Genomic DNA, 23,714 nt, shown 5'->3' with positions numbered 1-23,714 from the left:
GTCTGTTAAGATTAAATGTTCTAATGGTATGTGCAACCGATGACGGAATTTGTGACTAACTTTATCTGTTATGGTGCCTCTGAGGAGATAACATGAAAATTGTTGTTAAAAAAGAAATGAAATTGCTTTATGTTTATGTACGATTTGCATATCTGGGCCGGTATTCATAAAGCTACATAGGAACAAATATGCCTTAGTTATTGAGATTTGCCTTAGTTTTCTACATTTTCTCCTAAGTTGATAGGACATATCTTAAGTGTTATTCATAAAGCACCTTAGTCTAAAAATCTCCTTAATTCGATCATGTTTTCCTTAAGTTGATGATTTTTTTACCTTAAAATGTAAGGTACCTAAACATGTACCTGTACATGTATGGAAGGGAAAACAAAAATGGTGGATTAGAAGCCGACACTTTTCTTTTCGGTTAGATACAAGATATTTGTGGTAAGATTCCAAACAAAATTTTAGCCTAAGACCTAAGCACATATTGATATTATAAATATCACAACAGCTTTAATCGTACCGGACAGCGTAGTATATGTAAACTTCCGGTGAATTTTCAACGAAAAAAAGACAAAGATCCACCAAGATTTTGCGGTCATCTTAAGCGTAGGAAATGCTGCCAGAAAATATCTAGGATGCTACGGATAGAGGAATATGTAAATTTCGTCATTGTACATTAACAAATCATAAATACTGTTAAGCTGCTAGAAAATCCATATCAAAATAATAGGCTGTCAAACTATTAGCTTAAATTCATTCGCTCATCGAGTTGAAACACCATGGAACAATTTACTAGCTGAGCTAATAAATGAAAAAACTGTTGACACTTTTAAAACAAGGCCTGACGAGCACTGGATTAATAAACGTTATGATATGTCAGATATATACTGAGAGAAGTTTTGAATTTTAATGTTTCTGACCAGGTGCAAAATACCTAATAAATTCAGCAGTATCTATACCAAAGAAAAATATAAGCACCAGTTATCGACTGTATAAATAGGGAATCGACACAGACCGGAGCCGTCGACGAGAGATAACAGAAATTGAATGGGGAATATACATGTACGCCATAGCAGGGCGTCGAAAATTCCCCTGTCAACAAAAGGTAACAAAAGGTAAGGTAAATTAGATTTAATTGTCAAAGATTTGATAGTTTCAGAAGAGTTTTATATATTTATATCTGTCTCAGTCACATCCATTTCCGAGCATTTTGATCAGTACTGAATAGCCATACCTGGGCTTTAGAGCCTTTGGAACACATTGACATTGTGAATGCTGTAGCAACTGAGCTACCGGGCTGCTTAGAATGCGAGTACAATACCGATTTAGCTATCGGGCTGCTAACATGTATCAGCGGCCTCCGTGTTGTTAAATTCGCCGACTTCAAATCACTAGCCCTTCATCAATGTGGCTGAAGTAGTTCTAGGATTTTTTCATTTCAATTTTACAGACATTCTGTTAATATACATGTATGCCTTATACCCATCGATTCGTGACGCAAATAAACGTCTAGGATTGACGCTCGTGCAACGTCGTACGTCATCCGAAAACTACGCAACTTTTAGCTGAAACACCATGAAACAATATTTCCAAGCAAAATACGCAAGAAGCAGGTAAATAGGTGGTAATGTTGTACAGTCAATAAATTTAAAGATTTTTCAGTCTATAAATTTACAGACTGGGTGTACTAAATCTGTTAAAGTTACAATTTAACTCAAAACCACAGGTTTAAATTTAAACGATTTAAAGACAGCATGCTTAGATAAAGGTGATTTTAGATTTTCTTTAAATACTGATGACATTAACTTTTGGAAAATGTGAAAAATTAAAGTGATCCTAATTGTCTGAAATTCTCCTATTATCTTTACCTTTGCATGCAATAATTGAAATACCTCATTTTAACCTGTGGTTTCGAGCTAAATTGTAATTTCAGCAGACAAATCTGTAAATTTATAGACTGAAAAACCTTTAAATTTATTGATTATCTGTATCCTCACATAATGTTTGTAAAAACGACGAAATCCTAGACCTGCTGAAGCCTCGATTAGGGTAGCGACAACCACCCATTTTTAGAAACTAGAAAGTATGTACAAACCTATACATATTCTGGATGTTCTACTTATGCCAAATAAGCAAATATGAAGTTTCAGTTTGCCTATGTTGAAAAGATAACATAACTTTTTGACTGTCCAGAAATAACAAGAAATCAGTCTTATGCGTAGTAAGTTCAACCATCCACTCAGTTATATCTAAAACCATTCATGCAATACCGTTAGCTTGCATGTATGTGTATAGGTTGGCGTGGCACTTATAATAAGTGTTCTTTGCCGCCCTATCCAGGAATCACACAACATCAAGCTGTATATAATGAAATGAATGAACTAGCACGTAGAAAAGTGCTATTCAAATATTCCAAATTAAATCGTCGCGTGAGTGGAACGATGCTCTATCTACCATTTTTTAAACGTGGCGAAAATCGCTTCCAAAGTTTAACTCTCGTCTAGTTTCTTTATTTCTGGGCGAAAATGATGATAAATATATCTACTTGTTCCTTGCGCTTAGTTCTTTCAGACTGTAAATGCTTTTAAATACATTTCGTTTTTACTTTTCTGCATTTATACATTTTTCACTTTGGAGATAGAGCAAATTTGACAAAAATAGAAAAAAATGTTAAAGGTGTATTGCTCTATCGGGAGATAGAGCACTGTGAATTTACAAAATTGGACATAGAGCAAGATGATATTTATTACAATTGTATATTGAAAATAGTGCGAGAGCTCTTGAACAGTAATGACAGTCACTGTACTCATTTTGAAATTAAAGGAGGTTTGGATTTGGTTTTAGTATCATCAAACTGACACAATATCATAGGCCATATTGCAACTTTCAAGATTTTCTTTGAGGAGGAGGACTCTAGTTGCATTATTTTTGGCACGCGCGGATACCTGGGTATATGACTTTCTTCGTGTCAACTGGATGGCTTCCTCACATGAAAAAGCGAGGTTTCAAACAATGGTGAGGGGCGGGTGTTCAAAGTCAGAAGATTTGGACTGATTTGCCAATTGCCAATGGTTTTACCATCCTGTGCTTATTGCTCAGGGTTAACTGAACTGCTACGCTATAGACATAATTCGCCATTAAACTAGGCACATTGGTCCTACTTATTTGCAGATGGGTATTCATAAACCATAACGAAGTATTGTGTTAAACAACAACAGAAAGATTTTGAAGTTTAATTACACAGTAACCGCAATAATTTTATTGTCATCAATGAACAAAGATCTAAAATCTTTTTAGTCGTAACTATTCTATTTGCCAAATACAACTAGCTTTTCATTACGCTGAGTAAGATTTTTCGTGTTTTGTTATTAGTTGGCATTAAGTTTGACATAATACTAAGCATTATAACAATACCTAATGACATTGTCTTTGCAACTAGATATTCTCAGTAATAACTGTATTCTTTCACAAAACGACAGTTTTTATATTATGTTCAATTTTTGCATGTAACTGTACTTGTCAGTCATACCAGTTCTCTTTTACACAACACAATCAATGTTATATTCATGTCTCTTCTTTTTTTTAGCTATTAGTATAGGTGGATTGTACGGCGTCCATCGTCCGTCTTCCTGCGTCAACATTGTACTTAAAATTTTTCTCCTCTGAAACTACTGGTTACATTTATACCAAAACTTGGTCAGTAGAATTTGGGATAGATCTCTATCAAGTTTGATCAAATGGTTAATCTTAGCCCCTTTAAGGGCAGCTACTGCCAGCCAGAGCAAAAACAATAGGAAAAACATTTAAGAAACTTCTCATGAACCGCTTGATGGATCTTTATCAAACATAGTCTGTAGCATCATTATAACATCCTCTCCCAAACTGGTTCAGATGGGGACGATTGGCCCCTTTGAGGGGTTACCAGAGCTAAATTAGAAATTCCCTTAAATGATTTTATCTCATGAACCACTCAATGGATCTTCTTCAAACTTGATTTGTAGCATCATTATAAGAATCTTCACCAAAATTGTTCTGTTAGGGGCACTTGGTCCCTTTCAGGGGCTGTCAGAGTTCAAAATAGAAATACCTTTAAACGACTACTCATGAACCATTTGATGGATATTCACCAAACTTGGTCTAGAGACCAGTATAAGGTCCTTACTCAAATTTGTTTGATTAAGGGCACGTTGCCCCTCTTAGGGGCAACTAGAGCTACAAATAGAAATACTTTCTGGTTATGAATCGCTGGACGGATCTTCATCAGAGATGGCCGGTGGCATCATTAGAGGGCTCTCTCTCAATTTTATTCAAACGGAGACTGTTTGCTCATTCTAGTGTTAAAATCAAAAATACCTTTAATGACTACTTCTAATGAACCACTCAATTGACTGTCATCATTATCGGTCCGTAGCATCATTATATTGCCCCCTCCATTTTTTTTTAATTGTGGGTTGGGGTGGGGGAGCGCATGGCCCTCTAAGGGGCCACTAGACCTAAAGCTACAAATGCCTTTAAATGACTACTTCTCAACCGCTTGATGGATCTTCATCAAACTTTTATTAGGTCCTTTAACTAATTTATTCAATTAGTGTGGCCTCTTTTACGGGCTGCTAGAGTTGCAAAATAGAGATACCTTTTACTAAATTCCTCTCTAACTCCTGAATGGGTCTTCATAAAACCTTGTCCGGAGCATCATTATAAGGTCTTTTACCATGTTATGTCTTATATCAAATCTATTCAAATAGGGACACTTTGGCCCTTTTATAGGCCACTAGAGTTGAAAAAGAAATAACTTTAGATGATTTCTTTCGATGGTTATGTGCTTTGGTGCGTGACAGCAAAATGATAATAAAAAATAATGAACAGGTTAAAGGATTTTCACCAAACCTAGTTAGAAGCAAAGTCAGATGGTTAAGGCTTTCTTCAGTTGAAGGACTTAGGCCCATTTAGGCCTCTTGTTAACTTTTCACATAATTCTGACAATTAAATTAAGGCTCAAAGATATTACATCGCAAATAATATGTCCCGGTCATACCTTTCATACTAATCTTAACTTGTATATATTCCATTTAGTTTCTGCATGTCGTTCTCAAATCTGGTGGCATACATTTCAACTTAATACTGAGTATCATAACAAGAATTCATGGCATTTATTTTGCAACTAAACATTTGCAGTTAGTGAGTTGAATTTCAGCATTGCATTCCTTGTTTGATATTTGTCATTGTTTTTTAAGTATTTAATTTTCAATTTTCTCTGTTGTCAAGGGTTGCAAGTTTAACGATAGGATTTTTGCGTCTGGAAGTAGGGCTATTGTACTGCCAGTTCTTGTTGTCTTACGAATGCTGCATTCAGCAAAATTTGCATAGCTAAAAAAAGTGATCAACAAGAAAATTAGTTGGCGCCTTACTGTAACTTTGTAAAGTAAAATATGTTCTGTTTTTGGTTTTATTTCTACTGCTCTTAATAGACAATAACTTACTATCACAAATTTGCTTCTCGGAAACATGTTTGCAAATACCGTTGTTATATTCAGTGGTAATTCTTAAGATACAGCTTCAGAATGACGAAAATAGTTTCTATCCGAAATGCACATCAATACAGGTCTGTTGCAAATCTTGCAAGTATTTTCTTGCCTACAGCTTAAATGACAATGCTATGTGTTTGTATAAGTAATAAAATGATAAAATAACCTGTATAAGCAATCTCACCTATGCATGTTGTGTAGATAGGCATTCTAAGTATATTTCAAACATGCTACAGCTATGCCTATCCGCCATATTTTGTTGTGATCACATGCATGTAACTGTGCATTCTATTGGTTAAAATGGAGTTAGAGTAATTCTGGATTAAGTAAAATGGAGATAGAGCACTCCTTTACAAAGTATAATGATGATCACATGATGTTAGTTTATGTGTATGATTGGTCAGAATAATTTTAAACATTACAGTGCTTTAAGTCCTTGAGATAGAGTACTTTAATCGTTACTGTTACATTCAAACAGAGGACATGGAGCAAAGTATTACGCAGGATCTTTCTCTATGACGTCAAATGTTACGTTTTCTTGCTCCAGAACGATAGAGCTCGGCGAGACAAACAAAATGACGTAAAAATCTCATTTTTTCAAAAAATGGAGATAGAGCACTATAAGAATCAGGCGACGAAATGTAAACACAAGTCACCGCGTCCGAACGTTTAAATACTTTTATTTTAGTTGACCACAACAACACTCATGCACCAATCATCATCACAATCCAACACTTCTACATAAAAACTTTCATTCAGAATTAACAGTTCTATTAAGTCTGTATTTACTGTAAATACTTTTTTTAAAATTGTATTTAAATCCTTGAAAAATTATTTAAAGTTGTATCATGCTTGCAACAAAGTGTTATGTCCTTTTACTAGAAGATTTTTACCTTAACATTATTTTAAGGTGGCTGTTTTATTTTTAAGGTGCCAGTCCTAAGGCAGCGATTTGTATATATTCTTGAGGTATCAATTTTAATAGAAAACGAAAATAAGGTAAAAATAAGGTGGCATATATACTTAGTCAGCACTACAGACACAATCTTTTCGGTTTAGCCTGTGCTAGAACATCTAAAGCCTATATGACATTATACATTCCTTGTGAACTGGTGCCTTAAACATGTTTTATTCAGCTTAAACACTCGGCACTCTAATGTCACATATTCTAAATGCAATCAGCTATCAATGTTTACTATCAAATGATGAAATGGTGTATGAACTAAAACTGACTTGAGGATTCCATCCATAACTAAATACATCTCCACAAGTTCATTAAAATTCGGAATTACTTTTTGGAATACTAGTAATTAAGTCTTCACTCAAATGATGTTTCTGTTTTCATTGAATCTATCATGTAAATACTTATTATTTGTGGTAGTTATTTTAGGTATGTGCATTATCAACAGTAAAAAACTGCTATGAAAAAAAAAAATAATTTTAAATTTATCTAAGAAGTTTCAAACTACTTTGCACTCTTCTTATGGAAAATATTTACATTTAATACACTGCAGTTGACTGGTTTTTAGCTCGACTTTTCGAAGAAAAAGTAGAGCTACTGCATTCGCACCAGCGTCGCCGTCGCCGTTGGTTAATGTTTTTGATCAAGTCAAATATCTCTGTTACTATCAAAGCAATTGACTTCAAACTTTAAATACTTATTTACTATCAAAGTCTACACCAGGCAAAACAATCCACATAACTCTGATTTTAATTTTGACAGAGTTATGCCTCTTTTTAACTGAGAATTGTTTGGTAAAATGTTTTGATAAAGTCATATATCTCTGTTACTATCAAAGCTTTTGACTTGAAACTTAAAATAGTTATTGACTATCAACGTCTACACCAGAAGAAACAATCCCCATAACTCTGATTTTAATTTTGACAGAGTTATGCCTTTTTAACTTAGAATATTTTTTGGTTAAAGTGTTTGATCAAGTCAAATATCTCTGTTACTATCAAAGCTTTTGACTTGAAACTTAAAATATTTATTTACTATCAAAGTCTACACCAAGAGAAACAATCCCATAACTCTGATTTAAATTTTGAGAGAGTTATGGCCCTTTTTATATTAGATTTTTTTGGTTAAAATTTTGTAATGTCTTTACTGGCAAAGCTCTAATTCAGAGTCAAGCACTGAGAAAAGTCGAACATGCTATCTTACGGACAGCTCTCGTTCCTTCTGATCCTTATTGAGAAAAACAATCAAAGTGTCCAGTTTGCATTGTTTGTTCTTACAACTCAATTTCACCAGTGTAACCTGATTTTGAAACTGAACTATTCCTAGTACGACAAGTGCTTCTTCTCAAAAAGGTTTGAATAATACTGCACAACATTGATTTAAAGTATTTTTGAAGAAATAATATTCTCATCCTCTTTAAGATAATTTCAAGGGTAATTTCAAAAGCTTGATGTTGGTTGAAGAATTTATATTTCTGGATTAATTTCAAGATTCTCAAGTTCTTTAAATAATATAGTTGAAGTAAAATAGGCGTAAACATACATTTTTCACTATGCCATTATAATGTATATAAATTCTGATTACAAATAAATATACCAAAATAATTATATTTTCCCGTTTTACAACATTTAGCTTTCCTCTCCATGGCGGGCTGAGAAAATTACAGAGGTTTCCATGGAATGTCTGTTAATTTCCATGGGAGTCCGGACTCCTGAGTATTCGGACAAACTTTCCGGAGTTGGATATGGAATACTGCGGAAAAATGCGGAAAAATGTCCAGGGATTTCCAGAGTACTTCCCATGGACAATTTTCTGGAGTTATTCCACGGACGTCCGTGAACAATTTTCCAGAGTTTTTCTTTGGACGTCCATGGAAAATTTTCCGCAGCGGTCCAGGAGGTTCTACTGACAGTATTATTCAATAGCAATATACATGTGATTAATTATACTTTTTGCAATACATGTATAGTGAGCAATAAAACTTTAGTACAAGTAATATGATTTTATTGATTGTGATCACTTTTGCAGTTTCAAAGACTATATGATATATATGAACAAGGAAAATGAATCCTTTGCAGTAAATTATTGGACTTATACCGAACAGGAAACAAGTTACTATATTGAGTAACATGTTTCCCGTTCAGGCAGTAGGGAAAAACCATAAATTGATTTCCCGCTGTTTATTATTGCTACATGTTTATTATGTATATTGTATTTATCAACAAAATATTGAATGTTATAAGCTTACTAATAACAAAAGTCTTAAAAACACCATTATTCACATTTTAGTGTCTCCAACGTAACTTTGGGGAACAATTAATCAATACAACAATCAAAATATATACACTTGTTTACTTTTTTAGGAAACAAAATGGCAAAATGATTGAATCTTTCAAAATTATTAGTCAATTTAGTGTTTGGACATTTTTCAGTAAAGGTAAAAATGTTGCTTTTAAATGGTAAGATTTAAGATATCCATTGTACAGTGATACTGTTGCACAACCTACTGTTAAATGTTCTTTAATAATGTTATTCAAAGTGAATTGCCAAATATGATCGTTCTTGTGGAGAATCTTATACCACAAGAAAGATTTAAAATGAAACTTTTTTCATTAGGTTAAAAAAATTGTCATAAAAACATTTCAACATGACAATTAATTAACATAACAATTCAACACATCTTTAGAATCATTTACGAATGAATACAAGTTCCTTTAGAACTACCTTTTAGTAAACAGTCCTTACCTACAACATGCTGAAGCTCAATGCTGATAAAACAGAGGTCATGCTGTTCACATCAAAGCGTAACTCCAAGTACATTGATGACGCCTCTGTGAAGGTATGTGTCTCTGTGATAAAATCCACAAAATGTGTTAGGAATCTTGGTGCAGTATTTGACAACAGTATGGGTATGGAACAACAAGTCAACTCTATGTGCCGGGCTGGATATGCAGAATCGTTCACATCAGACGGTATCTTACCAGTGGTGCCACAAAGACCCTTGTAAACAGCCTGGTTACTTCACGGTTAGACTACTGTAATGCCTTGTTAAGTGGTATTCCAAACAGCACACTTAACAAGTTGTCCAGAACACGGCAGCTCGCGTCATCACTAAGACGCCCCGTCGCAATAATATATCACCGGCTCTGAAGGAGCTCCAGTGGTGGCCAGTGAAAAGGTTCTGACCCACACCTTTAAGGCTTTACACAATCAGTCCCCTGCCTATGTTAGGGATATGATAGAAGCGTATAAACCGATCAGAAATCTAAGATCACAAGACACGCTGTCACTGGTTATGCCAAAAGCTAAAACCATGATATATGGCAATCGCAGCTTTTCGTTCACTGCTCCAAAGCTTTGGAACTCCCTTCCGGTCAAGATCAGGGAAGCTCACACGCTAGCTGCTATCAGAAACCTGCTAAAAACCCACGTCTTTGTACAATATTTCGTTAACTGACCGATACATTGATGTTTTTTTCTTCTTCATAAAACAGCGTAGAACAGTATTTTATCCTAGGGTCACTTAAATACTTTTAAATATGTATGTTTGTCTTGTTTTATCTATATGTTTTACATTCATGATTTTTGTTAATGTGGAATGCGTTATTTTTGTATGCGTATCTGTTTGTATTGTTTGCAATTTATTCAGTAAAGCACTTTTTAACGTATACATGTGCATGAAAAGAGTGCTATATAAAAGTGGTATAATAATAATAATAATAATAAAAGGGGTTAGTATTTATTAATATGTTGTTGTAAAATGAAAAATCTATGCATCTTTCCGTTGAAACCCGGCAATATTGACGTCAAGCCGACATGTTATCTCGAGTCAGACAAGTGCTGAGAAAGAGTGCTTCACATTTAATGAGTGCTTATTTTATACGTATAAAATACGTTTGCGGATCGAAATGATATAACTGAATGGTGTTACACGTTTACACTTACAAGGTATCGATTATTACACGCTCAGAATAATCACTAGAAGTCTGTGCACTCCTAAGTGTTTTCAGCGAGACGTGCTATTTCCCGTATTTTCACACTGAAAAACACAGTTATGTTTCATTGTTGTTGAGTCGTGGGGTTTCCTGCACTCGTGTGCAACAATATGAAGCTCATTTTTTTTAGAAATAAATTAATGCAGTTTTTTTTTCGTTTCTGTCTGAAAATAGTAGTTATAATAAAAATCAATTATGCTTAACAAAATCAGAGTTAATTAACTGAAATAAATTGGATCTAAGCATATATATTACTGCCTAAAACTGTTTTACTGACATACGTCACGCTGAGTCATCTCTGGGGTCAAGGCTACTCTATTTAAATTACCAGAATCCTCTGCTTCATTATTATTTTGCTGTCTTAGACGTATCATATCAGGGAGAAGAGATGCATTATTAACTTGACACAAGCTCCGCCCTCATAGCTCTTGAATTGTTGATATTACTTCGTTATTATTAGAATGGAATATTAACATATTTTTAGTAACTGGAACCTCCTTTGGAAAAGTGAATATGCCATGATTGTACCAAGACATTCCTTTCAACTAAATATAATGGAGAAAATAATACTGTCACGGTAATACCGAGTCAATAGTGTTCTCTGTGGTAGGTTTTGATTTTGGAAAGGTTTCGTTACAATCTTGATGCAAACACAATCAAAAAGGTCATCTGGGGATTCCAGTCCTATGACCCGGAGTGCTTAAAATTTCGAGAAATGGTAGGGCAATTATAGATGTATTTTTCTTAATTTGCTATATTTATCATTTTGAAAAATTATGATATTATGTTTACTGAAAACATGTACAGTACAACCTCTCAGGAGCGGCCCTCTCTTAAGGTATTGGACCCCTAATAGTAATGTTTAAAAAAATGCATTTGCTTTGTATATTCTTGAAGTTGACCATGTTTCACACTGTGTTGCAAATTTTAAACAACTTTTACCGTGCCGTTTTTTGTAAATGTTGTATAATTTATGGTATTTCCTCAAGCTCAAGTAGAGACAAATTTCAATGTGATGGCCACGTTCTAAAACGTTTGCAGAGAATTCATTACAGCATTAACTTTGATAAAAGAAACATCAGACTATTATTAAACAATTATAAAACACAAAATAAAACTGTAAATATCAATTTTTCTAGGGTGCCTCAAGTAAACAGATTTAATGAGACAGAATTCTAACCCCAACATTGAAAAATTAAGGTTGAATCCTGTGGGTCTGTTTTGAATTTTGCTCACTTCATTCAAAAATAACCTTGGGACAGAAGTAAAACCTACCTGCATTTCTTCCACAATATGTAATCTAAAGAATGAATGCAAAATAGAGAACTTTTACCGCATGTAACTTAGTATTTTTAAAGATGTCTGACTCTACCCCTCCTGATTCAGAGGTAAATTCACTTTGAAAAGAAAGAATTCGCTTATAAAATGAGCATTTTCCTCTTTTGTACAATACATCCATAATAAGTCTTGAAAGAAGTAAAAACTTACTAGAAAAAAAGGAAAATATGGAAAAAAAATTTTGGTCCCAGTGGGGCTTGAACCTACGCCCCCCCCCCCCCCCCCCCCCCCCCCATGAAAACTGCAGTCAAAGTTGGTTTATGGTAGGAATTGAATACTCTTCAAAAAGGAGGTACTCTATTACGGGTCCAATACCTTAAGCAAAAACCTCTCTATAACAGCATCATCAAATTTTCCCTCAGCTGAAATATACTATCAAATTTACCTCTCCATAACAACAACCTCTACATGACAGTCAATATTTGTATCTCCCAAAGGGTGTTGCCCTACAGAGGTTGCACTGTATTATGAAAAATTATATGATGGTATCCTCTTCTGTTGCTAGAAATACCCCACCAGTCAGAACTCACGCCTCAAAGTAAACAAAAGACACAACATTGTCGTCTGACAGGCATTATAAGAACGTTTATTTTTAAGTCCACAATGAGGCCACAATGTTTTTGCCACTTGCAATATTGCAAAGACAGTGATTTAGACAAAATTTGTATAATCTCTTTTTATGCTTTTAATTGAACAGCATTTGTTTAGTATTGCCAACTACCTTAGGAGGACAAATCATATTCGTCGACATCACATTTACCTACTATATCTGACACTATACTATATATGCTTCAAGAAATAATGCGTCCATTTTACATATATTTGTTTACTTAAGATACATATCGAGGGCTGACCGGGAAACTATTGTATCTGACATTTTGACCAAAAATGATTTTATTGCATTTTCTTAAGCCTTTTATTGTCATACATCTACTGCAAAAATATTATAAAAACTTTCCAATAATTTCTTGTTCTTTTTTTAATAATGTGAAAATATTGTATCTGCAACCATCAACTTCTTAAAAGTTCTTTGACCGGGAAACTATTGTATCTGCCTCCTAAGCACATACAATAGTTTCCCGGTAACTTTTCCTGTTACAGTCTCAATTTGAAAAAAACATTATTTGTGACATTATGGTCTGTAATTTAAACACCAAACAACGAGAAAACTTGTTACTGTTGTTCAGGTTTTATGTGAATATTAAAGAACTAAAATAAATTATAGTTTACATTAACATTTTCACATAATGTGATACAGATACAATAGTTTCACGGTAACTGCAAACACACTGGTTATGAAATAAAATGTTGTATGTGCAAACTTGTATGGGGTGTAAGGTCTTGATTTACTTAGAACAAGTGAATCCTTCATGCAAACAGTGAAGTCCCTAATCATACATCACATTCTGTTGCGTCTAAGGTTGGTCTTCAGCGTTTGCCAAAGTCCTCATTCGCAGATTGCTAGGCATGAATTGTTTAAACAAAACCTGTCCAGAAATGTTTGTGAGGTGACCCTCTACCAAGATGTTTCTACCAAGATATTTCAAGCTGTAAAATCTTAAAATCTTCTTTTACATACACTTATGTAGGAAAATATTTGAAAATATTATCTAGTCTAAAACCAAGAAACCAAGAGCTTATACATTAGGTAAATTGGTATCACTGAGGTGAGCATTTCACGACTCTGTGGATCGTGTTATTTTTGTTGTTTGAAAATTGTAACTATCTTTTCAGAAAGAACTCGGCTTGTAAGCTTCAAAGCCATTTTTCCGAAAAAAATTAATGCTGAATACTATTGTATAATTGAGCCATGTCATGCAAAAAAGTGTCTTAATGACTGAGTAAATTACTGTCAAGATTTACTGTAGATCCAGGCTTTCTTGTGCTTTTAGGTTGTTGAATTTTAAATAGGATCAGTAAATTGCTTCTTGAAAAAGTTTAATAGGTCTTTTGTTACTTAGCAAACACTGTGGGCCCTGATCAGACTGATCTGGGCCCACTGTTTGCAAAGTCCCGAAGATTACCAAAGGCAGTTGTTAATGTGACGTGGCTCTATTATAACCATGTTAGTTCATACAGTCAGTTTTGTCCTTTTTTATTTGAACTATAACGATTTAAATGTTTGAATGTATATGAAAACCTTTGTCCAAAAAAGAAAACGAGACGGTGTCATGTAGAAATCTCTGTTTTCAGCAATTTTTTAAAATGATTCCTGATAATATTCTGTCTTTACCAAAGTTTCACTGTACTACTGTAGCTGGAACACAGGTGATACAGAGAACAAAATCACATATTAAATTGTTCACATAAAGGTAAATTAGGCCTTAATTTGTTTTTGTTTTCGGTAGCATGCACAAAATAAATTAGGGTAGGTAGGTTGGAAAATGTTTTTTTGTTTCTTTAAAATTATTGAGATTTTTCGGAAATTATTTTTATGTCAAGAAATGAATACAAATAAGAAGGTTATGTCTTTAGGGCTCCAATAAGTTCCTTTCTAACATCACTGACCATGTTTAAAGCATAAACAGTGCAGTTCTGCAATTTTTTATTAAAAATTTGAAAAAAAAAATCGCTAAGGCCATAAAAACATTAAAATTTTAGGGTCGGACCAACCATTTTGGGTAGGTCGGAATACTGTAAACAAACAATGGAAACAAACAATTTGTTTATGCCTTACACAGTCACTTCAAAAGCAACAGGACTGTCCTGAAAAATTAAATTCTTGTTGAAGATTTGGGAGGGGTGAAACCATTTCAAATTAAACTAACATAGCTGTGCATCTGTGCAGTCTGGTCAGGATCCATACTGTTTACTTTTTGCAATTAGAGAAACTTAAACAGTTAGCAAGCAGTAAAGATCCTGACCAGACTGCACAGATGCGCAAGCTGGTCTGGATCCACACTAGTCATAAATGTTCTATGTTGGTTTTCTCATGTTGCAGCTCATTTCCACCTTGTATAGCTTCATTTTAGCATAAATTAATTTCTTGATTTCATGTATAAAATTTATATCTGGATGTAATGAAATGTGTACAGTCAAGTATTAATGCATACGCTTGCAAAAGAACAAAAAAAAAAATAAATAATTTAAGGTAATGATAAACATATTTTTATTTTATTTGACCATTATTTAATATACTGGCTTAAGGTATTGTTTAGTTTAATTCATTTACCAATTTATCGATGGAAATACAAAAATATAATTACAAATAAGTGATAATTCAATGAGATAATAATAAAAAATGAAAACATAATCGAAGTGCAGATACAATAGTTTCCCGGTCATCAGAAAGAAAATACTGTATCTAACACTAATTTCATTGTATATTTGTAGTTTATGTTATTTATAAATAAAACAATAATTCTATGCTTAAAGCAATATGAATTTTATAAATAATATTGAATGAATAATGCAGATACAATAGTTTCACAGTAATTTTTTAAATTCAATAACGTCATTTTGTACTATTGTATGTGACACTTTTCGCTAAATCTTAAAAATAAATTATTTGAGTACATTTTAAAAGCCAACATATTATTTCTTATTTCAATTGATAATGATTTACTAAGAATGGTAATACTAAGCTGTGTTTTTTAAGAAATATTCAGTTTTTTCTTTCTCCTGTAAAATTTACAAAAATGCAGACACAATAGTTTCCCGGTCAGCCCTCGATATAATAATCGAAATAATGTATAACAGAACCATATTTGAAAGATATCCGATGACCATCTTTCAGTCAAATATTTCGTCTTTAGAAATTTGTTTCAAATGTATAAAATCCTCATCAAATGTATGTAACTTTACTAAATATATAAAATAAGTTTACATATAGAACTACATCCATAATTAAATGTCATGCAGTAACAATTTAGTTGAATAAAAAGAGTCAGCTTTTAGTTGTAGTACGCACTTTTACTATATTTATCTATATATGTATACAGTGTGTACTCTTTTAACCATATGCATACACAAACGTATTAATGTTATGTTTACAAAACTATATGAAGGTATAGTTCATGTTTAAAATATGAAATCTGGATTTAATATACCTTTAATAGACCATAGCAATAAAAATTTACTATATATGCCGTGTGCAAAATTCACTCGAGGCATAAAAACCTTATAATGTTTATGGTTCTGTTAAATATCATTTCATAATCATAAACGGTAAGAAATAGTTCCATTTACAATATGAATTTTTGCCTGTTACAGATCTAACAACAATAGCAATCCTTCCAACTGGTAACGTGTAACTATACTTCCAAATGTAAAAAAAAGATAAAGTAGACATAAAGTAGGAACAAATCATTACTTGCAAAAAACAATTATGAATAAACGGCGTGCTTACAATCTGTGATGTTATCTATCGGCGACTATAAAGCACAATATTTGCCTTAAAACTGCTTTGGCTTAATGATGATTTAGATAAAAGGTACATGGAGATCATGTTTAATAAGAAAATTACAATATACCCTACAGCACTGGAAAAGTACCGGCAGTCAGTTTGAATAATACTTTTACGGAATGCCAAGTGAAGAATTTCAAGTCTGTAAATAGCGATGACATTATATTTTCCAGCTGTCTAATATGTTGGATGATTATTTTGAGAAATGTGTTTACGTACCTACTTTTCTTTATTCCAGGTTTAAAAGTATTTTTGGAATTGCCTTTCTACTTGTGCTCTCAATAAACTTTATATGGATGGCTTCATCAACAACTGCGACAATGTTATCATTGAAAAATGTGTTCAAAGAGGATGAATTAGTAAATAAATCAACTAAGATTAGGCAAAAAATTAAAAGGATAGCTTTTTTGAAAATACCTAAGACTGGTTCAAGTACATTTTCATGCATATTCGTCAGGTTTGGAATAAATCATAATCTTACAGTGTTTCTTGCAAGGAACAATTTTATATCAGACATTCAACAAAAGCTTTTAGTAGAACACGGACAACATTTTGATATTTTTGCTACGCATACAATATATAATTATTATTTTTTCACTCAAATCGTCCCTGATCCTGCAATAATAGGAAGTGTTCGTGAACCGGGTCAAAGGGTTATCAGTCACGCCTTTTTTCAACACAAGTACAGAACTTTGCGAAGACACATGGAACTTTCTGCACAAAGATTTATCGATGAAATTGTACTTAATACGTCAATGTACGGACTTCAAAATTATATGTCCTCTTACTTTGGAATAAGCAACAGCGAAATCGATAGCCGTCTTTCGCAAAAAATCATAAAAACTCTAAACTCTGAATTTTTAATCGTACTTATTTTAGAAAGAATCCACGAGTCCCTAATTCTTTTAAAACGACTTCTTAATTGGTCGTTTGCAGACATAATTTATGCAAAGAAAAGGACAACTGATCACCAGCAAGTGTTTCTTAACAAAAGTCAGACAGAACACATTCGATCCACAAACAAATTGGAATATGAAATTTATGATTACTTTTCAAATGAGCTTACCCGAAAGATAAAAAAACAAGGAAATGACTTCAAGGGCGAAGTTGGTCATTTTAAACATATTCTCAATGAAACGAGAGTATTTTGCGAAAACGCGTCTACGTATGAGAAAATACATATATTTCCTCAATCGAAATGGGATGCAAGTTTTTCGATTAGTCTTGAAGATTGTAATATGATATTCAAAATGGATATGAGAACATTTAAAGCAGGCAATACATTTATCCGTTTTACATAAGTGAGATTCCTAAGTTAACTGTTGCTTTTATTTAGTCCAACGTATCTCATTACCTCATACCTATATAGATGAACATAGACAGATATCTATGATTCTTTTCGGTATTTCCTCAAATAGTTAAAAGTTAACAAGGGCATAGACAAGACAATTTAATGATTTTGTTGAGTATATATGTACAATCAACACGTCTTTTATTTGTCCGTTGTGTCAATTAACTTTCTGATATTATCGAATTTATATTGAGAAACAGAATTACATTCTGACAATAAGATCATCTGTCATTTTAGTAAATGATGAACTTTTATCGACTTATACCTTTTGTAGATGGTAGCAAGAATCCTGCGAAATTTTTGCAATTATTATTGATTATTACTGTCAGGATAGATAGTAATGTGATATTAGTGTCTTGTTCGAAATTGCACAATAGTTAATATTACTATGAAGCTATATGTATTAATAGCCAGTTAAATGTTGTCTTATGTGCTTGCTTATATATCATAACTTATGTCTTAATTGGATCCAGGGAAGCAATCAGTGTGATTAGGATTTCCCGCTTGTGATTGTGTAGACATTTTCAAACGATTTTACGACATCTTTATTTCGTTTTAAAGTATGCTAGCACGTAATAAAATTAGCACTATGAACATAGCGCCTCATAAATTACGTTTTTGCGCGTTTTCAATCTGCTGTTTACGTTGATGCCAAGATATTCTTTGAATACGAATGCCAGGACGTATACCACTTATATATTAAGATTATTTTAAACATATATATAAATTAAGTAATAAAAAAGACTTCATATGCCTTTCATACAGTATTTAATTACAAAAAGTACAAATGAGTTTCGCTTATCGGCTCATCAGTGTATACAAATATTACGTGACGTTACTTTGGGAATGACGCGACGTCAATATAAAGGAACGTAATTGTGACCTTGTTTGTTTAAAAGGGACGTAATTAATTTTGATTTTTGATAGTTTAGTATTTAACTGTCATGTAGACGTCTGTTTAGATTTGGTTTAAAGCATTTTATGAAGTAAATTTCTCTCGCTTACATAGCTGAAGTACTATCTTATTTCATTTCAAAAAATAGTGTCTGACATTATTATAGGTAAATTATTTATAATACTTGTATAGAGTTCAGGGTTTTTAGGGTTGAATGTAGATAAGTAAGGTAGTGTGTCTTTATGTGATTTAATTTGTGTTTGAAGTAATGTCTCTCTTGGAATTTTAAGTGCTTTGCTGGTTCCATTTTGGATGAAAGTCTTAGGGTAATTTCTGTTAAGAAACGATGACATAAGTTCTTTTAAGCGTATATTCCTAATTTTGGTATCTGAAACTATTGTAAAAATACGTCTTGCTAAGTTATATGGTATGCTCAATTTTGTATGTTTAGTGTGCCATGATTTTAAATTAAGGTATTGTTTTGTATCTGTTGTTTTATAGAAAATGTCTGTTGAAAGTTGGTAACCACTTTTCTTAACCAGAATATCCAAAAAAGATAATTCATCTCTAATGTAACTTTTAACATGACAGACGAAGGGTTTTGATAAAAATATCTACGAGGTTACTAAATGTATGTGTTTCACATATTAAACTGCCACTATCGGTCTAAATTTTAGATCATCTGGGTATCCTAGTTCTATATGTTATTCAGTATTTGTTTCAATGCATTTGTCTTTTAAAAGCTTACTTTTATGAATCTTAGGCAGACCATAAAACATACTGGGTTTGAAATCTTAAGTTTATGAAATAATATATTTATTTCCTGCTAATATCTCTGCTAAATTTAATGACATCTCGAAGTTTCTTAAATGCTATTTTAGAACATGTTTCATCAGTTTCTCTGTAATATATTTTATCTTCAAGCATTTCTAAACTTTTATGTTTATAATAATACGTATTCATTATTACTATACACCCGCCCCCCCCCCCCCCCCCCCCCCCCCCACAACATTATCGTCATTTTGTAAGGAAGTAATTGCTTTCCTTTCCTCCAATGTTATATGATAATTCTAATTGAAATTTAATTGTGTGTGTGGAAAGATTTTATTGGCTTCGATGAATGTGTTCAAATTTATATTACGACCTTTAGGTTGTGCAAAATTGCTATTCTTACGTACTGATGAATCATCATTATCTAACATTTTTTCATGAAAGAATTCTTTCAGTCTACGTTTTCTATGAAATCTATTTAAACCTGTTTCTTATTCTACTTTATTTTCATTCTCGGGTGTGGGTGTAAATTTGGGACCCTTTATCAAAAGTTTCATTTCTCCTTGTGTTAATTTTCTGTTGGATAAATTGAATATTTTGACTTCATTTTGTGTAGTTTCAGCTCTCCTCTAAAATACGTGTCCTTATCAGAATCAATGTATCTTCTGGGTTTCTTTCTTGTCGCTGCTGTCTTCGTCTCAGTTTCTTAAATATTGTTAGTCTGTCATAATTTCTAATCTGCCCCTCGTTTGCTCTATAGTCTCTATTTCTGTTCCACGTCTGATCGCTTCTTGTAACGTTTTGTTTCAGTTTGATCTCTGCTCTGTTATTTCCTCTGTTTCTGGGAACCAGTAGATAATAGTTATAATGTTCTCTGATGGATTTAGACTTTGCAGCTTGGCCATATGTTGGCTGTATCTTCCGACTTGTGTCCATTTGTTTGAAAGAGGGTGACTCCTTGCTATAGGTTTCCTTTAAATTCTGTTCGTACTCACTAAGCAAGCGTTCGTTTTTCTTCCATCTGTTTTTTTAATTACCTTCATTGTATGCAGTTTCCTCTTTCCACATTTCTATAAGATTCGACGGACTGAGCAATTACTTTTTAATTGAATAATTTCTTCCATTTCGTGATAAAAATTTTTGATCTTTCTTCATGTTATTTGAACTCTAAATTCCTGAAATTGAATCTCCATTTTAAAATAATTCATTGTGGCATTCTCTCTAACAGTTCTTTGGTCTGGATGTTCATTAAGATATTTCTTTTTCTGAAGGTATTTGTGAATCACAATTGGTTCTGCGTTGATCCAACAAGTGTATGTTTCATGGTGTCCTTTGCTTTTTATCAAACCCCAAAAAGGCTTCCTTACGTTTCTGAATCTTAAATTAACATGTTTTTGACAAAATATATGTTCTGCAAACAGCTCATTCTTCGGCAACAAGGGCTCCTTTGTTGTAATTTTCAGTAGATTTAATTTCGTTCGAGGTAGTTATATTCTCTTAAAATTGACTAATAGCTTTTGTCATTTTGGACAGGGCATGATAAACATTTTCCGACGCAACGGGATGAGTTTCTTTATCTTTGATAGTGTTTGTTAATGTTTCAATTGCTTTGGGAATTAATGATAATTTCCTACTGATCTCATTTTGTTTCCTTCCTTGCCGATCCTCCGTAGGTGCTGATACAAATGTTTCCGTTTCAGTGCTGGTATAGGTAGACATCGCATTTTTTGCATTTGCTTTTCGGCATGATCCGTCTCTTGTACTGGAATAAATACACTTGACAATGAAATGACTTGGCACAAGATGGAAGTCTATAAATTAAGTGATAAAAACGACTTCACATGCCTTTCAAACAGTATTTAATTACAAAAAAATACAAACTGGTTTCGCCGATCGGCTACTCAGTGTATACAAATGTAACATGACGTTACTGTAGGAATTATGCTACGTCAATATAAAGATACGTATTTTTTTTTACTTTGTTTGTTTCAGAGGGACGTAATTAATATAAAGTAATTTTCTTTCGCTACCCTAACTGAAGTACTATCTAATTTCATTTTAAGAAATGGAAACATTTGAAACTTTTGATCTTTATTACTGCAAACATCTACATAGCTACTTAGTGAAATGTTTCTAGTAGAAGGGTCTCATATTTGTTTTGCGGGAATACTTCTTTTTTTTCTGAATGTATCGCCAGTTTGGCCAATATGAAATTCTCCTAATCCGTTGCAGGTGATTGTTTTTTAAGATTTTTTGGTTGCCGATTGCTTCTGATGACTTTTGAATTTGCGAGAACCTCTTTCATTTTAGTGTCTGACATTATTATAGATAAATTATTTATAATAATTGAATATTGTTCAGGGTTTTTAGGGTTGAATGTAGATACGTAAGGTATTGTGTCTTTATGTGATTTAATTTGTGTTTGAATTAATGTCTCACTTGGAATTTTAAGAGCTGTGCTTATTTCTTTTAGGATGATGGTTTTATGGTGATTTCTGTTAGGAAGTGATGATATAAGTTCTTTTAAGCGTATATTCTTAATGTTGGTATCTGAAACAATTGTGCAAATATTATATGGTATGCTCAATTTCATATATTTTGGGTAGCCTGATTTAAAGATAAGGTATTGTTTTGTATCAAGAAGAACTATTCACGCACAACAAATAAGAGACCCTTCAACTAGACAAAATCCCTAGACAAAATCCTCTAAATAACCATATAGGTGTTTAAGTAATAAAATCCAATGTTTCAAATGTTCCTTTTTTTAAATGAAATTTTAGATACTTTATTTATATATATAATCCGCTATATATTAATTTCAAAGTCTTGTGTATTTTTTTGTTATCTCTAATGATAACATTTTTTGTAAGTCTCAGTAGGGATGATTTAAATTTAAAAATTCGGCAATGAACACCTGATGCTAGTAGTATTTTTTTTCTTATATCTTTTGACGTACGGGCATCCACCATTTTAGAATTTGCTTATTTTACGGCAAAACGGTATTTGATATTTAATTGATACCATTGTAACTGAAATAAATCATTGCCTTCATATTAAACACAAATATTTTTTGAAAATTATGAGTTTTCCTTTATACGGATGACGTTATCGCGCACTTGTTTACAATAGCCAGAAACGGAATTTCAGGAGGATCATTTTTGAAGGACAAATTAGCGCTCCACTGGCAATGTTTTTTGGAAGGAGAATGGTAAGATTTATTGTTTATGTAGTCTATTGAACAATTACTTTGTTTGTACGTTTTTCTGAAAGCCTTACGTTGCATTAAACAGTATGTTGATACAATATACAACACCTAGTGCAATAGATTCGGATGAAACCTATTTTGGATGGTCCCTGTTCTGTCAATAATGATGTTAACTGTTACAAAAACTTCAGTAGACAGTCCAAAACCAAAAAATAAATCCAGCACCCTGTTACCACCGGCATATGGCCTGGTCAGAAAACATTATGCCCTACTCTACAACCTCCCCAGTAAAACTTGTGAAATATTGTAACATAATATTTTGATTATATCTATATGTGATTGGACTATATAAAGAGTTCAAATATAACAGGGGGTTCTGGAGAGGGTATAATGGGGTGTAGAGGGGGGGGGGGGGGGGGGGTGGAGCATAATGTTTTCAGACCAGGCCATGAGCCGAGCACTTGTGCTTTCCAACATTACACGCAACTGTCAGGGGTGTTGCTGAACCAAAATGAAGAATATGCACCACCTTTGAGGAGTCCGGGGATACTCCCCCTGGAATTTTTCAATGTTAAATTCCGGATGTATGGTTTGGAGCATTTTTTTTATATTTTCAACTCAATTAATGTTGTTTTTTTTTCCACGTAACATCATATTCCCCAAAATTATAAGTCCCGATAACTCTTATATCTGACATAACAAATTAAATTAGTTTAAAACCTTTAAAATGAATGATAATTAATTAGCATGACTAGATTATGAGCGTCATCTTACATTGTAAACATTGATATTGGATGTTGGCAATAGTTTAATTGCCGTCATTTTCAAAATATGGTTAAAATTTCCCCAGCGATAGATCGGGGAATGTCTCGCAACAGTTGAATTACGAAAACGGATGAAATTAAATCAGATTGCATATATTTCCGACACAGTCTCAAGGAACAGACTGCTACATATACTGTATTAAAATTCGCACAGACATCCGGGGGCCTATAATTCGAAAAAGGGGTTTGTTAAGACTTTTTCCTGTCAATATTCTCAACGTTTTTTGTGAACACTCGAGCGTTAAACTCACTTTACATAGATAAAACAATGCGTTTATCAGACTTTAAACAGCTATTAGAAATGCTGCAAACAGCTTTTTAAAATGTCTTATTTGCTTTTCGCCCACTCCTTTTTTATTCAAATTCCTTTAATTTTAGAACACAATTTTCAATATTTGCTTTTAAGGTGTAATTTGCCCAAAATATTTTTCGAATTGATAC

The 23,714-nt window shown here is 33.0% G+C and overlaps 1 protein-coding gene across 1 annotated transcript; it reads left to right on the top strand.

The window, feature by feature from the left end:
* Positions 1-42: 42 nt before the first annotated feature.
* On the top strand, positions 43-17,832 carry LOC123548268 (galactose-3-O-sulfotransferase 2-like). The gene is made up of 2 exons (XM_045335411.2): positions 43-1,118; positions 16,466-17,832. Exons 1-2 carry the CDS (start codon positions 1,051-1,053, stop codon positions 17,526-17,528), a joined length of 1,131 nt encoding a protein of 376 aa, XP_045191346.2. The 5' UTR covers positions 43-1,050; the 3' UTR covers positions 17,529-17,832.
* Positions 17,833-23,714: the final 5,882 nt, after the last annotated feature.

This window comes from Mercenaria mercenaria, unplaced genomic scaffold (genome assembly GCF_021730395.1).
Source record: "Mercenaria mercenaria strain notata unplaced genomic scaffold, MADL_Memer_1 contig_696, whole genome shotgun sequence".
NCBI lineage: Eukaryota > Metazoa > Mollusca > Bivalvia > Venerida > Veneridae > Mercenaria > Mercenaria mercenaria.
The sequence above is the reverse complement of the archived record's forward strand: the minus strand, read 5'-3'. Positions and strand labels throughout refer to the sequence as shown.

Coding starts and splice junctions, on each gene's coding strand:
- LOC123548268 (XM_045335411.2), top strand. CDS start 1,051: ATGGGGAATATACATGTACGCCATAGCAGGGCGTCGAAAATTCCCCTG. Junction 1,119..16,465: donor TCAACAAAAGGTAACAAAAG/GTAAGGTAAATT, acceptor TCTTTATTCCAG/GTTTAAAAGTATTTTTGGAA.